At 41.5% G+C, this 17261-nt stretch overlaps 2 protein-coding genes across 10 annotated transcripts in view; both read right to left on the reverse strand.

Moving 5' to 3' along the window:
- Nucleotides 1-2392: 2392 nt before the first annotated feature.
- On the reverse strand, nt 2393-9175 carry LOC143506191 (SKI family transcriptional corepressor 1 homolog-B-like). 9 transcript variants are annotated; one of them, XM_076996260.1, is made up of 9 exons: nt 8775-9175; nt 6145-7896; nt 5506-5593; nt 5264-5353; nt 5052-5120; nt 4175-4249; nt 3960-4034; nt 3493-3558; nt 2393-3235 (listed from the first exon to the last, which is right to left on the reverse strand). In XM_076996260.1, the coding sequence occupies exons 2-9, from the start codon at nt 7885-7887 to the stop codon at nt 3141-3143; spliced, it is 2301 nt and encodes a 766-aa protein (XP_076852375.1). In that variant the 5' UTR covers nt 7888-7896; nt 8775-9175; the 3' UTR covers nt 2393-3140. The 9 variants fall into 9 exon arrangements, with proteins under 9 accessions (XP_076852375.1, XP_076852373.1, XP_076852374.1 ...); XM_076996258.1 differs by having other exon boundaries at nt 2393-3238; XM_076996259.1 differs by lacking the exon at nt 8775-9175 and adding an exon at nt 8122-8333 and having other exon boundaries at nt 2393-3238.
- Nucleotides 9176-14213: 5038 nt separating this feature from the next.
- map2k5 (mitogen-activated protein kinase kinase 5) overlaps nt 14214-17261 on the reverse strand; it is a 38569-nt gene continuing 35521 nt past the window's right edge. The window contains 1 exon segment of the mRNA XM_076996257.1: nt 14214-16178. Coding sequence (XP_076852372.1) covers nt 16068-16178 — 111 coding nt within the window. The 3' untranslated portion in view covers nt 14214-16067.

Here is a 17261-nt window from a genome sequence, read left to right on the forward strand (position 1 = left end):
GGGCCAGACAAATAACACATGCATCATACATAACTAGTTCCTATATGTATGAGCAACCTGGTTTTGGCCTGGCCCAGAATCATTTTATGCCTCAAATCTAACTGGAAACATGGCATATTGAGTAAAGTGCACAGGTGAAATGGATCAGAGGGGCAATTTCAGAGGCCTGCTGTATGCCTGTAATGTCTTGGGCCAGGCAAAACTCAATTGTATCATACATAACTAGTTCCCATATGTATGAGCAACCTGGTTTTGGCCTGGCCCAGAATCATTTTAGCCCTCAAATCTAACTGGAAACACGGCATATTGAGTAAAGCGCATAGGTGAAATGGGTCAGACGGCCAAGTTCAGAGGCCTGCTGTATGCCTGTAATGTCTTGGGCCAGGCAAAACTCAATTGTATCATACACAAGTAATTCCTATATGTACGAGGAACCTGTTTTTGGCCTGGCCCAGAATCATTTTATGCCTCAAATCTAACTGGAAACATGACATATTGAGTAGTTAAGCACACAGGTGAAATGGTTCACAGGTTCAAGTTCAGAGGCCTGCTGTATGCCTGTAATGTTTTGGGCCAGGCAAAACTCAGATGCATCATACATAACTAGTTCCTAAACAAAGTGTGCAGCAAACACGCATCGTGAACATAACCTTTTTGAATAAGTAACCAACTTCTGCCGCCGAATATGGAGCTGCGAATAAGTAACCAAACGAATCTCAAACTGCGAATAAGTAACCAACTTCAGCCTCGTCAAACGTAGCCTAATACATGACAAATAAATAAATCGGCATCTAAATAATTTTAGCAAAAATGTTAGTCAGGCTATCCAGAAACTTGTTGGGAAATAATCAATACAAAAGTAGCCTACCTGATTTGGATTGTAATCATATCAAGTTATACATAAACACCAGCGGTGTCAATTCCAGGTTCAGAAAGTAAAAGTCCTCACCAGGATTTTGCTCAAGCTTGCTAGATGTTCTAATTAATGCAATCCAGGTAAAATTAGTGGAATCAACATAATCCAGGAAACCTGAGCAAAATCCTGGTGGGGACTTTTACTTTCTGAACCTGGAATTGACACCTCAGATAAACACCTGTACAGATGTAACACATGTACGTATGAAACGGTACATGTGTTACAAAGAATTTAATAAGAGACGCTCCCGGAGAAGAATGGGTGGAAATTCATTCATAAACCAATTGGTATGTTCTCGTTTATTCACATTTAGTTTTCTTCATACCCCAAAGTTGCCTTTGGGTTTTCTCTATAAAAATGTAGCCTGTGGTGTTTGCAGCTAAACAGCACACCTTTTGTCCATTTTTAAAAATCAATAACTGGGTAGACTGGGCTATGTTATAGCCTACAGTCAGAAACACAAACAATTCTATTTACGATTAACTAATAATTTGACAAGATTTGCGATGTGTAGCCTCGTAGCGCCAGCGCAAAACTAGGAATGTTTTAAATATTCCTTACATTAAAAGTATTTTTCTCACAACTCTGATAACTCTCTAAGCATTAACGATTATTGCACAACAGGATCCATCAGAAATCTGTAGGCAGCTCTGTTTGTGATTTGTAACTTAACACTCGAAAATTAGGAGTAATTTGTAGTGTGGAATTCACTGCATGGACACTAGATGGCAGCATTGGATTTAGATTAAATTTCAACAACTCCGTTAAAGGTCAAAATGAGGTATACTGATACTTTCGGGTAATGCAGATTTCACGTTGCTTTGATCAATCTTAAAATCGCTACAGTTCATGGGTTCGAGTAACAGATTTTGTGTGGACGATCCTTACATCGTTACCTATAAATCATTTATGCATCCAATGTTCGTTAGCCTGTGCGAATCTGCTTGAAATCTATGGACCTCACACGTTCATAACATCACATATTCAAATAGTAATATTCAAGACGACCATTGCGTCAAGTTCCTTAATAATTATTGGTAAGACGTTGAAAATTATTATATTATATTATGTCTCAGATAGATAGATAGATAGATAGATAGATAGATAGATAGATAGATAGATAGATAGATAGATAGATAGATAGATCTCATTTTGAAATTTGTACAATTAGCATTGTCAGTAAAAATAAATAAATAAATACATTCAAATGCCTTGGAAAGCCCTTATTATTGTAACTAAAATCGAACAATCAGGGTTTTGTGTGCTGGTGGTTGATTTATGGGAAATGCTACATATAAATTGGTTATATATGCTCAGTGTGAGAGTGATGGGGCCAGTATATCGTGAAGGTCTACATGTAATAAACCCAAATGTGCATGAAGTTACACAGTATAACGATCTAATGTAACTTTTATTTAATAATGAAGAAAGAAATAATTTCTTTCTTGAAAATACACTTCAAAAGTCATAGCACACATCAGAGTAATCACATATATGTAGAGTAACACCATTTCCCAAAATCTGAATGATATATTTGGGAATGGTGGATTAAGTGCTTGGTCAAATTCTTATTCTGTACACAGCAACATGGTAAACAAGTCATTTGAATATCTTTAACTTAAAGGTAGATTGAATTTGGATTAGGTAGGTCTGTTTAATTTCTCATTTAAAGTGCTTATACATAGACAATACATTTGGAAAAGCACATTAGTGAATCAATTCAGAGCAAAAATAATATAAAAACACAAAACATGACCACTTAAGAATTACAGTTGTGAAGTTCCATGTTGTATAATTCATTGCACATTGCCACTTCCTGTATTGGTGGCATTTTAAGGAGAAAAACATTCTCTGAACAATATTATTATTCTATTAGTATACATATATTTATAACAGTTTAACAAGTCAACTCCTAATAAATGTCATCTGCACCACTGGCACCTGTACAAAGAAGTCTTGTATCATCTTTTACAGGTTCCTTTCATGTCCGGTTTATAGAAAACATGTCCAGTTAAGAAGAATTTACAGTGATAACAGACAGGCTGCAAGACTTGCATGTTTACAGTCCGTGGAACGTCCCGAGGTCTTCTCGGAAAAGTCTCTCTCAAACTCAAGTGCGCCCGGAGCGTTCCTTGGAGAGGTCTTGTGTTTTTCCCTGTGCGTGTACAAACACGGCCGCGGCCCCGCCACCCCCCTCCCCACCCCACCGGTGCTCCGCCTCATGTTACGGCGGCAGTAGAGGCGGCTTAAACGTGCACGTGCCCGTGCAGTGGCGAGGGGTGAGCATCTTGCAGGAGAAGTGGTGTAGAGCGTCGTGAGCTTCTAGGAGAAAAGAGCATTGAGGGACCCCGTGCAGTAGAGGAGAACACAGCTGGGCAGAGCGCATTAGCACGCAGACTGCAGCACTGCGCCAACCACGCACGTGTTACCATGTTCACAAAGATCACAACATCTTTATAAGTCGTGAGCATCACAGTCACAGAAAAGTAGCACTTGCATATTTGAGTTTTGAAAGACGAGTTTATAGTCCCATGAGCTTTCTGTAGATTTTTCTGTTGTGTAATAATATTAATTACCTTTTAGCTTCTGCTGAATTGCATAACGAGCTTTTCTTTCTTGGTCCAACTCGTTGCACAAGGTGTCTAAAATAACAAATAAGTAAATAAATAAATAATGAGGAAACATTAAAATATGTTTAAATCCGTATTCTGGGCCCACGTTAGGTATGCAATTCTATGTTATATAAATAGTTTTCATAATGTTTTGTCATTTAAGTGGTAAAAACAGCCCAATTTTTTTTGAAACTATAGTGATCCTTCCTAAAAAATTATCCAAACTATTCTCCATTTTTGAAATTGTCTTTGATTTAGGTCTTCCGGCGTTTGTCTCGAATCAGAGTAGCCCAATAGACTACGAGGAAATATGCAAGTGTCACTTTTAAAGAATTTTTTTTCGTTGATCTTCGAAATGGCATATCCATTTCTTCACAACCAATCACACACATACACACACACGTACGTACTACAGCTCACGTGCAGCTCACCTCTCACTATCTGCAGCTGTTGCACCATTTCCTCTCGATACGACAGTTCCCTCTTCATCTGGTCCTGAAAATTATCTATTAAAGTCAACATGCACAGAGTCACTAAAATGGAAAAGTGTACGTCTGTCAGTACATTACTTCAACATCTGTGATGGAACGCGTGCACGCGCAGTCTCGCTACCGAAAGCCCAACCCGGCGAGTTGATCCGATTTACCTTTCAGACTTTGAAACTCGCGTTCCATTTTCTTTCTGAGCTCCACCTGCTCCACCAGCTGTTTTTGGAGCTCCTCTGTCACAAAGCAAAAAATAATCCACCATCAACTGCCTAGCCGAATTTCTATGTCCACAATTACGTAATTTGTATTCTTAAAAGAATAACAGTTAATTTAATATCACGAACAAGACACTAACCTTAACCTTTTTAACATGTTTTCTCGCACGTGAACATTTGAGAGAAAATTATCAGCTACTAAAGAAAAACATGCGGTTGCCGAGTTGTCAAGCATGATATTGCAAAATAATTAGGAACGTTGCCCCGGGCTGTATGTGGAACGAGCTTGGCAATGTATGGGGCCGTCTGCGCGAGCGGTTCAAGGACATTTCTGTATAATGCACGTGACTCGCGCACTCTTTTGTTTATACATAATGGAAAAACAAAAGAAACGCAGCCATCTTATCACATCCACAACGGGACAGTTACAAACGTTTATGTCAAACCACAGGACCCATTGGTCTGTGACTGTGTAGCGTAGTTAGTGTTTTGACAGTTGTAGACTTTGAACGGTAACGTAGGCCGAAACGTTAACCAAATAGTCATTTTTTAAAAATCTTTTACGTGCATCTAAACAGCAAATTCGTGTGTAAACATTAATTGTAATCTGTCGAGTCATTAACTGGAACATTTTCTATATATTTGTCATGACAGAAATATAAAGCAAGTAGGCTACGATGTTGTTTCATAATGTTGTCGTTACAATGGGTAACCTGTACCTCATCCAAAAGCACTATTTATGGAAATAAATGAGCGCATAAACGAATAAATGAATTAATTAATAAATACATAAATGAATAAATAAAGCGCAAAAATGTACCTTTTGCCATGTTCTCTATGTCTTTTTCGATTAACTTAAATCTGCTATCAGTCCGCAGTGCACCGTCGACTAAAAAAAAACGCATAATTCCAGGTTAAAATATGCGAAAAAATTAATTCAAAGATCCGAGACGGTCCTTTGAATATTTTACTGTGAAAAATAGATCGAATGTCATAGAAAACAACAGCAACCGAGGCAGGAACGATACTTACTAGATTCTTTGCTAGCGTTAATTTGGTCTTGGTAAAATTTCTGTGGTTCACATTCGTCCTCTACCAAAGCAGTATTTAATTTGTGAGAATCTAAGGTGAAAATAAATTGCACGCGGGACAGTTCAAAGTACAGATGTTCATATTTTCAAAAAGAGCTTGCTTTAATTTAAATGAGAGTAGAAAAGATCATGTGCCAGTAGCCCTAGATGTAGAATTGTCCAAATAGGCCAGACAGCGCTTACCACTTGGTTCACGATTACGAGGATACTTGGACGCGGGAGCGCACGGCGCGTTCAATGAGGCGGCCGCGTCCCTTTCATGCGTGTACACCTGCAAACATTAACCAACTCATTACAAATAAATACGAGCCTCAATTATGTGTCATCTTCTTTCTATTTTCCCAGTTTTGCAGGAGAGAGTAGGTTGTCATTATCGTTTAAATCCTCAAATGAATCGCGAACGTCGGGCAGTAGATTAAGGCAAATTACTCATATTGAAACTTAAACTCTATCAGTGGAAATGACAAAGAGAGTCATTTGCGTTGAGCCGAGGGTATAGTCACAGGGGACCCTTTCCACAAATACGTTTATACCCGCAGGCCAAAATTAGATCTGACCATCTAACATTCAATTTAGGGCAATTATGTCAATATTTTATATTAACATAAAAAAAATACTAATAAACATGTGCTCAACATCACTGGGACAAAGGAAAATCTGAGATACAAATATCACAAATTAGGCATCACACTTAATCCCTTTAATAATTAATGATGTGAACTACTGTGTTCGAGCTACCAACTACATTGTTCCCGCTGGTTTTCCCCTGTGAGGCCGCTATCCTGTTCCGTCTCTTATTTCAGTGTCCTCTGCCATACTCACATCATACGCCGGGGTGCCACCGCTTTTGGGCTTGGGCTTGCTATGCTTGTCTTCGTCTGATGATCCCGTCTCACTAAAAGCCATATCCTCCACCTGTATGGTGGGCCTGCTCTCCGGTTCTGGACTCTCTTCGTAATTAGTCTGAGACGAGATTTCTCTCACGGGACTCTCTCGGTCCTCCACGGAGAGCTGCACAGATTCGTCATCGTCTGCCACTCTATTGGACTCCACGTCCACTTCCGGTTCTTCTCCACTGTCCACATCTGGCGATATGGACCTGTAACTGGAACTTTCGCTCACAAAGTCTGGCGACAGATAGCCTGAACGTGTGCCGGTGTACGCATCTCTGTTGCCATAAAGCTTGGCTATGCTCTCTGCGTCTTTAATGACCGGCTTAAACGCGGAGATGTAGCTGATCTTGCGCGGAGTGGTGGCGTGACCTTCGGTTGACCTCACCTCGTCCCCGGACTTGTCCTCGTCGGTCCTGAGCGACTGCGAGCTGGAGCATCTCTCGCTGTCAAACACACCGTCTCGAGGAGTGTTCCCTCCTCTTTCATTCTCGGATCCTTCCGTTTCACTTTGCCGGCCCCCCATGAGTTCCACGTGCGGTTTTGGTTGTGCTTGCTGATATGATGGCAAAGGCAGACTACTCGCTGTGGGCCAGAACATGGGGAAAGTCGGGTAGAGGCTGTCTTTCGCCCCGGGCCAGAACACGCCTGATACACTGGTCTTGTTTTGCTCATTTACACCGTCGTCCTTCTTTTGACATAACCCAAAAGCCGAGAAGCCATACGGGTGTGGGAACAGAGGCGGTGGGATTTTTTGCAGCACCCCAAAGCTTTTGCTAGGAACTGGAATAACCGGGTAACTGCGCACGCTGTTGGCTAAATTGAGATTTCCGCGGTCATCGTCGCAGCGCAGGGTTTTGTGCGGAATCTCGGGGGAGCTGGTGTGCGTAATGTTGCCGGAGCCCTGCGGTTTCAGAGGTGATGACATCTCAGATCCGCTCATCGGCATCGTTCGTTTCCTGCTACCCCCGTTGAACATGGCTTTAACATCCTCCCAAGCATGACTTATGTCATCGGACGAGTTTTTATCGGCCAGTTTCAGATGCCGCCTCCACGAATTAAAATTCGCCGCGTCCGGCTGCGTGTACTTTGACTCAGGTGTGCGATGGGAGTGAAATATGAATTTGTTGGGGGAAAAATACATATTGCAGTATGTGCACTTGATGCACTTGGCCCTCGAGCTATTGTACCTGGCAGGAATAAAGTTTCCTCTGCTTCCCCACGCGCATTCGTGTGAAACGTCAAATGCGAAATTTTCAGGTAGCTTGGGAGGACTGTGCGCTCCGATAAACGACTTGCAGAGCCTCTCGGCCTCGCGCTTAGTGATCATGCCACAGCGGCGCGAGGAGATGGGCATGGCCCCCGCGCGCCTCAGGATCTCCAGCTGGACCGGCGTGCACTGTACACAGGTTATTCCAAGGGCCACGCGGCGGTTGTGAATTTCGTTGTAGCTGTAGTTCTTCAGCAAAGTGTTGGAAATCTGCGCTAAGCACAGTCTCTCTTGACCATCTATCACCAGAGACACGATGGGCACTCCGTACAGTGAAGTCTCACTCACTTGATTGGGTTTCAACGAACTGGTGCCGTTGCTAGAGAAAGGCTGCAAGTCTTGCTTAGACTGAGGAGAAGAGCTGGCGTCTCGTGCCGCTGGAAGTTGGCTGGCTATCGACTCCATTCCTGAAGTCTGTAGAAAATGTAAACAAAAATTAGCATCAGGAAAGTTATTTCCTGAAAAAACAAAAAAATAAAAACACCACTATACGTATCCAGAGTTTTGCCTAGTGCATTACGAATTAAAATGTTAAATTAACCATTTTGTTTAATTATGCATTATACGTTTTATTTGTGTTTTTATATTATATCTCTGGACTTTCAAATTTCATTATTTATTTAGTTAATTCTTGATTACCTGTTTGTTTTGTATAAATAATACAAGTTAAACATGCTATATTGTAAATAGCTTCCACTACGTCAATTGCATGAGTCACAGTACAAAATTGTCAGTGCATGGTGAGAAACACCTCTTAGGAATCTAAAACGCAAAGGACTTTCTGCAACGCCAATGATTATAACCAACGAGAAAAAGAACCGCTAATCTGGGCATTCTCCCAAAATCATCCTAGTTTTAAAATCATTTTAAATGAGAGAGAGAGAGAGAGAGAGAGAGAGAGAGAGAGAGAGAGAGAGAGAGAGAGAGAGAGAGTTCGGTGTTTTAATCGGTCTATCAGATGATCTATGTTTTATGATGGCTTGGAAACCCCGCCTCACTTTGTTTGTAATTATAGAACACTTTAATCTATTTACTTTAATAAACTCATAATTTTATAATTAGGTGACTATAAAAATAATTTAGCCTAATTAAATGTCATTCTGCGTTACGACCAGTTGTTACCTTACCGTTAACACGCATTTTAATGAAAGCTTTGTTAGCTGTCATCAGCGCTCTATAATACCGCTGTGATCGTGTCAGTACGTGTTCGAAGTCTGAACACAACAATAATATACGATCGTTCGAAGGTAATGTATTACAGTTCATATTCAGATAACACTTTCAAAACTCACCTTTTCAATTTGAAACGAATGCAATTTTGAATACGTTTTGTTGCGCCAAATTATAATAAATAGGTAATACAGCAAAACGTTCCCCAGATATCATAAATGCTCAACGAGAAGCAGGAAGAGTTGCGTTCACGCTCCTTTTCTTTCTCCCTCTCAGAGTAGTGCAGAATTCTCCATCCAGTTTAGCGTCCGCGCGGTGTGCAAGCGACGAAAGACCAGTGGCCACATGGTAGCCCGGACGCTCGTGCCACTTCTTATCAGACTGAACGCGTGCTATTCCAACGGAGGGAACGCCAAAAATAATGGCAAGGCACACCCACAGAGAACAAGCCCGCTTGTCTTATTAACCATTCACGTCCAGGAGTCGAGGAGCCAATGATCACACAGGATAGCAATGCAGCAGTTTCTAGACAATGTAGATAGATAGAGATAGAGAGATAGATAGATCTAGCAATAATTAGAACGAAAATAACAATTATAATGATTAATACTAACACTAATAATAATAACAATAATAATAAAATGATATTTAAATCAGTACAATAACAACCATAAAATGCTATTTAAATCAGTGATCAATCATTGCACATAACCAAAACTTAGCAATACAAAACGAGCGTTTCTTTAAAATAATCTTCAGAAGAAAAAAATCTTTAAAATAATCTGCGCGCACCTGAGTCCTGCCTAAGTGAGACCAATCAGTTTCTATTCTATTCTAAGAATTCATGTAAATTTTTGAGCGTCGCATACTGACATGTGGTAATCAGACAACAGATATTCATTACGAATTTGCATTGAGAATTTGCCCCTAGGCAGCTCGTCCCTGGGCGAGTAGCCTAAACTGCTATTGTGGTCCCATGGACATCGCGTCTGTCTCCTGTCAAATGTCAGACCCTAGGTAAATGATGCACATTTGTTTAACACACAAGCCAGTGAGAGCGGATAGGGTGTACAAACAGTGATATATTAGAGCAATAGACAGAGGTAAGTGGTGGAACCTTATATGACCATATTAACTATTTAAAACCTGATCAATGCCCTTCAGTTAACCCCACTAAGCCTTGACGTAGAGATATCCAGTCTGACGAAGTTGCCATCTGCAGTTTAAAACATGAAAGTGGAAAACTGTTCCTTTTCCTAGAAAGGATGGGTGACTTAGCAGGGCGACACGAGATACGCGCTGCAGCACAACTCGTGGAAAAAAGGCTACGATAGCAATCGAGTTTTATTGGAATACGCAAATAAAACAAAACTAAACAAAAATTAAGATTTTTTTTTCTAACCCTTAAATTATGTAAATGTATCACGTAGATGTTTAATGGTATTTTACAACGAAGAATGGCGATTCCGGGTGAGGCTATTTGTTGCATTTAATACAGGAGAAATTGCCACAAATTGCTTGAGTCCGTCTTTCACTGAGGACTCCTACAAACACGCCTTCTGAATGCACTGTAATTAATTATACTGTGCAGGTTTAAACAGTTGCAATCAAAATGGATTTAATGACATCAGATAATACCCGAAGGCTATGTTGCTATGATGAGGCTAAACATGCAGTATTATATAAACATACTGTATTATATTGCATTAAAGCGATATTCTTGCGATGTAGCTTGCTTGTAACGACCGATTTAAGACGCTCAATTTGACGGATAAAAAATATCTACCAGTTTATTCATATTTTGTAAGTTAGCCTAATTTACGTCCAAGTTTCGACTTAGCTGGGAAGGTTATAAAATACTATTAGGTTACTGCTCGCTATTTTTGGTGTATTTTAATGTACCACTAACTACTGTACATGGGAAAGTTGACAAACGTGCCAAGCGACGCCGCGGGCCCCGTCGCCCAGGGGCCACAGGCTGAGCTTAATGCAATATTGATGGAGAGGGAAACTTTAACCCGACCTACTCTAACCGTGTCCTCTTTCACAATCAAGAGGCTTCGCTCCATCCCAACAATAATTACAATTTTATACTGTAATTATTCCCTTCCTGTTAATTATTTAGAGCTGAAACGGACTGCGTCATTGTTAGCGTTTATGGCGGGGAGACGTGGTCTCACGGTCCACCAGTTCTCCCATTAAAGCTTTGGGCCGCTAGAGCGCAGTTGCGACCACACAACACACCTAGTGTCTTAAATCAGGAAGGCCAGCAGTCGTCAGTGAGCACTTTAATCCTCGTGGATACACCCTCTTCTTATTCTTCTGCCTAGACACTAAAGCGCAAATATAGTTTCATAAACATGCTAGACTTTTCCGTTACCGACCTTTCTCGTACAAGAGACAAAATCTAAATGTCAACGTATTAAACTCTAAGTGTACTAAACGTGGCGTTAGCTAGTCTATTTTCTTCATAAATAACTAGGGTAATGTTTAACTTTTCATCATTTTGTTTGTAACACTCAATGACATGCTTTTAAGTAATCAATGGCTATTTTACGCAACATTTTAGTCAATATGATAAATATTGTATTTCAGAAACATATGCCATTAATAGTTCATTAATATACTAGATATTACATTACACGTGCATGAATGAATCTTTTTGCAATACAATATATGATTGTAGCTATAGCATGACAAAAAACAAGGAAAAGTCGTGTAATTACTTTATACTATTGGGTCATGTTAACATCCTGTGATGTTATAATTAAGATTTATTTGAAAAAATATTTTTGACAGGCGAAACGAAAGTGAGAATTGTGTGAGTATATGTGTGATCAAAATTACAAATCTGTTTAGCCACGTTTGTCGTTCTAGGGAACTCGGTGAATAATCCTAATTCTAATAATTCTGGTCTAAATTTATGTGGTATTAAGATATTACGATGGAAATAAGGAGCATCAATCCAGCATCCACAGTGTGCAAATATTTTCCCCCCAGAAAATATATTCTGTGTGGTCTTCGTGTTATTTCAACACGGATAACAATACATTTTAATAATTTTCCAAGAAATTCTATATGATCCGACCATTGGCTTAACCGGGCCAACTCCCCTTCAGATGATTCCGCTCTCTCAAATATACACAGTCCAACCCCATTAGCCTTTTTAATTTGACAGAAGCAATTAATGACAGAAAGCACGTCTCTAGCAGTCGATATAGGATGGTGAATATAACTGAACGATGAAAAAGTACATCATGACGTGACATGGTCTAAACAGCGTTTAGAGACCTTCCCTTTCCGAGGGGTGTGATGGTGTGAGGAAGGACCGTCCTCCCCAGAGCGCAGAGGCATCAGGAGAGATGGGGACCCGCACTCTGCACATCAACCGCACACGCTGCTTCACTCGTGAGTCTTAACGGACACTTGCTGCTAATGTGGGTTCAATGAACATGACTCGCACAGGTCATCAGAAATTGTACCATGCGCTTAAAGTAATCCACACGTGGAAGACGGATAACCTAGGCTAATTTCCACTCTCTAGATGCATAATCTGCCTAAGGATAGAAAAGGTGCAAAAATAATCCAGGGAAGTGAGACCACATTCGCTTACACATTTTGTGGTAAACTAAGGGATAACATTAAAACGGGGTTACATAAAAAAGCAAGGTCTACTTCTGGAGGTCATTGAAGAGATTGGCACATAAATCAGTGACAGAGTAATTCAGAGGGAGACGTTTAATAAACGTATCAGTTGAAAACCAATGTTCTACAGTAACGGTTATATCAGCAGCGTCTAAAAGCATGACCCCAATAAATTCCACTTTAGAGCCAGATCAATCAGCTTCTTTCATATTGATCTTCGTCCACTTGACACTCTTAAGTCGCCTAGCGCAACCTTTTTGTTTCGAGTGAAAATAGCGTTTCGATTACTGTTTTTATTAGGAAAAGATTGCTGCACGAGCCTATCCATGGCCTGAAAATTAAGTGGTGACATTTTAATTACTGGACATTGATAAAGGAATCTCGGTAATGGCGGTGAACAGGTCCGGCTCTGTTCGTCCGGCCCACGCGCTAATCAAACTGGACTGCTCTGAGAAAGGTCACGAGGCAATAGAACCCAAACGAATGCCCCGGCAGCTTCGGGGAATACGACCAGTTGGTGCAGTGATCACTACACTCTGTGCCTTCAAGTCGCTCCTTAAAAAAAACTGTTTTAAGCAACTTGCAAAACAACCAACCGCACGCGCCATGGATCTGCGAAACGACTAATATGGGTAAAACTTTTGCGAGCCATTGGCTTAGGTCCGTCCGGTTGTGTAACTCTCCTTTTACACATCGGCGTATTAAAGGCTACTGTGTGCGGTTTAAGTATTTTATGGCAATCTTACCGAAGCAGGGGTCAGCGCGCGCTGACATCCAGAGAAGGGCTTGGGTGCACTTGGCAGGGTACGACATTCGATTCAGGTTTCTGCCTGTCACTTGTCAACGTTCCCCGAGGAGAACAACAATGAGAACACACAGTCCCTCGACGACCCCCTCCACATGGACACAGAACAAGTGATAATGAGATAGACCAGTGTAACAGAACACCATCCCAGGTACTCAACATGTAGTCGCATATCACAAGTAATCGTTTGTGAGATAAGACCGGGCTAACGCACACACTTGTACCGAAAGCCAAGTTTGCTTAAATAACGCTTGAACAGAAAAGCTGCAAAATCCGTCACATTCAGAGCAAGAACACACAAGTTAGTTTATTTCCAAGAAATGCAACTTGTGCTGCCTGACTTAGCTTATAACCCCTACCTGCTTCAGCTGTATAACTTACTACAAACTTGGTAGTATAACATATGCAGACAAATTTAGTCAATCAATAGCCAGTGTATAACATATGGAAGAGCAGGTCTATTAATAAATGATCAGGCTATAGAATGGCAGTGCCTAATGCATTTTATCTGACATGGAAAAAGATTTGGTTAAACACACACACACCCACACACACTGTGCAATCAACATGGTAATAAACAAAGTAATATCTTCTATGAACTAGGCAGCATGAAGGTCCTGAAGCCTAGTATCTCCATAAGTATCATCCTGCACTGAAAAAAATACTCTGAAACATACCTACGATCTTGAATAAAACATATTCAACAGTGAGGAACTGTCCTTTCTGCCAAGTAGTGTTTGTGAACATGAAGAGAACAAGCCGACTTTAAATTTTGCTGCATTTTATTTCAACTCTAATGTCTTGTTATAGTCCCAGGGTTTCCTGGAGCAAAGCACCGTGCCAATGGCAGTTCAGCCTGGGGCCTGGTGTGTGTGTGTGTGTGTGTGTGTGTGTGTGTGTGTGTGGCATCTCACAATAACGATTGCACGTTTGTTGCTTGCACACATACAAATGGAATAAGACTCATAAATCCGCTCTTAAGATACAGGATTCCTTTGGATTTCATCCCAGAATAACCATTTTCCGCTGCAGCCATTAAAACAGGTTTCTAATGGCTTGAATAAACCATTGTTCTTTTATATTAAGAAAATGAATTGTCTGTAAGACACCATCAGCAGATACATTAGTTTTAATGATTTTCATTTACTTAGCAGAACTCTTAAGGTAAGCCTCTATGGCAACTGCATTATGCACCAAAGGTCAAAAGTCAGTTGGCAGCATTTACAGAAGGTGGAGCGACCTGGTTGAGGCGTACCTACAAGTTCATACAGGACAACTTACTGTTGCACATCAACAAAAAAACAAACAAAACAAAAACTAAACCACGACAGCGAATGGGGCTGTAGGTTTAGGCTGAAATCATGTTCCCATGAAAACAAAAGCTTTGTATAAAACCCACATACGACACCTGCACCTCTGGTGAACGTTTATATGGCAGCGGACTTAATTAGGGTGGGAAAGAACTGTTCTAAAGCTTCAAGTAACATCATTCCACCGTAGCACACAAGGCTCTGCCCCACCAAATCTACTGCTCTTCACAGGAATCGTGTAAATAATTGATATTGTACATTTTCACTTTGCTTTCTTGCAAAATAGTACAATGTATTCTAAATAAACGTGTCAAAAATGTAAAACAGATTAAAGAAAAATAGGAAAACGGAGAGAAGTGCCTACATTGCTTCCGTTATAAAGTAACACTGTACATAAAAAAATAAACAAATAAGAAATCTACAAATAAGTACATAATGGCTTCTAAACATGTTTAAGTGGCCCACGCAGGATTAATCTAGCAGGCAGATGTGGTGGGCTGTCGCATCTGTAACATATGAGCCATGTTAGTGAGCATCTGTCAGTGGTTAATAGAATAGTGCGCAGAAATGATTTACCCCCTGCTGAGGAGCGATTACATGGTGGAGCGGAGGGAGGGGACGCGTGTGCCTTACGCACCTCCTTACAGATCAGTGGGGTCAGCTCGGTTAAAGACGCAGATTTGAGTCACACTGCTATGGCGTTCACACACTGGTCTCTAATGCACATACTTGGGGAGAGAGAGAGAGGGGGGAAAAGACCATAATAACTGCATCTGTCACTAATTGCTTTAAAATATTAACGTGAATATTTCTATGCAAAATGCTGTGGTTATGCAGTGATAGCTGTGAGCATTTAATTTCTCTCACTGTTTGGTAGTACAGGGGCTTGCGGATTAGCATTATGGAAATAACAACTTAGCAAGCGCTAGTAACTACCCGGGGAGGTCCATGTGTCATGGTTGAGTTTCATGTGAACCCTTTACATACGATGCTGCAGCAGAGCTGAATGTGCCCAGTGCTTGGCAGATACCGTTCAGGGTTAAATCAGCCTGACAAACTTCACTTGACACTACAGGAAAGGGGTGGGGCGGACCTAGGGGGACGGCCAAGTTCGTCACGACACCCTGTGCCAGGGCTCACACACACACACACACACACACACACACACACACACACACACACACACACACACACACACACACACACACACACACACACACACACACACACACACACAGGGAGTTGCCATCGGGGGCAAACAGAGAGCTCAGTACTACTGCCAGTCGGTCCTCTTTTTTGAACTAAAGACGGGGATAACTGTTTAGTCGTTGCTCCATGGTCCATTTACACGGATAATGACGAGAGGTGGGAGTGAGAAGACTCCAAGGAGGCCGTTCTTCTCAAACCTTCACACTGTAGTCCACACAGGAACTCAACAAACATCGTTATATAGAAGGCAAAGTTATAGTTATAGATGTAAGGTTACAGGAACCAGACGTCATGGTAAAATGTTTATAAACGCTGGGGTCAGCTCTAGACGGAGTGAGGTTGTCGCCTTCAAGTAAGCCGTTAATCCCAATGCTCTCAGTGGAGGCTTAAAGGAGGCAGGAGAGTGGACTCCATTTCCCATGGGCCCTCATTGTTTCCATGACTTCTTACATTAGACCCTGAGCTTGCTGGGATTTACGGTCCTCCAAGCTCCGACACACCCACATAGACACGACCTCCGTGTTGCCATCGTCATACTGCATAATAAAGGCATGGTCCTGCAGAGGAGAGAGAGAGGAAGATCAAGGAGGAGGAGTTAGAGAGATCAAGGGGGAGGAGTTAAGAGAGATTAAATATGTCCTTTTAAAAAGGTCTAGGTTTAATCACACAGCAAGTCTTTGCACACTCGGTCTGTTTACAGATGAAACACACACAAATGTTTAAGACTAAATGAGATACAACTGAAATATGTGATGGTGTAAAAAATCTAAAATAATTCTATGCAATAAATAGACAAAGGCAAAACAGCAGCTAGCCTCAGACTTCTAGAGGGACTGATATTTCTGAAGACATCTCCATCACCAGTACCGTGCATGCTTAACATACTGCACATATGACCTTACTGACTGACCAAACTGATATATGTCAGACGCTCCTGCTCCTCACTGGCTGGAGAGTTACACACTTACTACTGTGACCCAGTAACAATCACGCATGGGCTTGTTTTTGTTTTTGGAAGTGTTTCTGGCAGATTTGCCCATGTAAACAGAATGAGGAGATCCAAATTAAAACGACCAACAAGCAGGACTGATGTCCAACAGAGCAGGAAGGAGGATGTCTCATCAGATCTGTGTCGAAGCGATAACCTCGCCCGTCAAATCTTTGAGAAGTTCACCCCTGAAAAGATTGACCTTTTACAGGAAGTACTTATGATAATTTCTGTGTTTCTTCACATATACAATGTATGATCTCCTACAGTGCTACTGTTGACTTACCGGGCCACACACACACACACACACACACACAACCACACAACCACAACCACACACACCCAAACACATGCACGCACACATCCTCTCTCTCTCTCTCTCTCTCCATCTCTCCGTACGAGGACAGAGAGGCACCATCAATCGTGCTGTCCTGCTAATGGTGAGCTCTGTCGTTGCCACGGCGAGGTTAATCACTCTCAGCTCCGAGTTCAGGAGAGGCCCGTCCTGAGGGTGAGCTGCAGCGTGTGCGTGTCTCATCCATCACCGGGCCGCACGCGGCCTCGCCGGCCCACACCAGTTCCGGGCCCAGATGAAGACGAGTAATATGCACCTCCGCCACAGAACCCAGCTCTCCGCTGCGACCCCGTCAAC

The sequence above is a fragment of the Brachyhypopomus gauderio genome, unplaced genomic scaffold (genome assembly GCF_052324685.1).
Source record: "Brachyhypopomus gauderio isolate BG-103 unplaced genomic scaffold, BGAUD_0.2 sc431, whole genome shotgun sequence".
Lineage (NCBI taxonomy): Eukaryota > Metazoa > Chordata > Actinopteri > Gymnotiformes > Hypopomidae > Brachyhypopomus > Brachyhypopomus gauderio.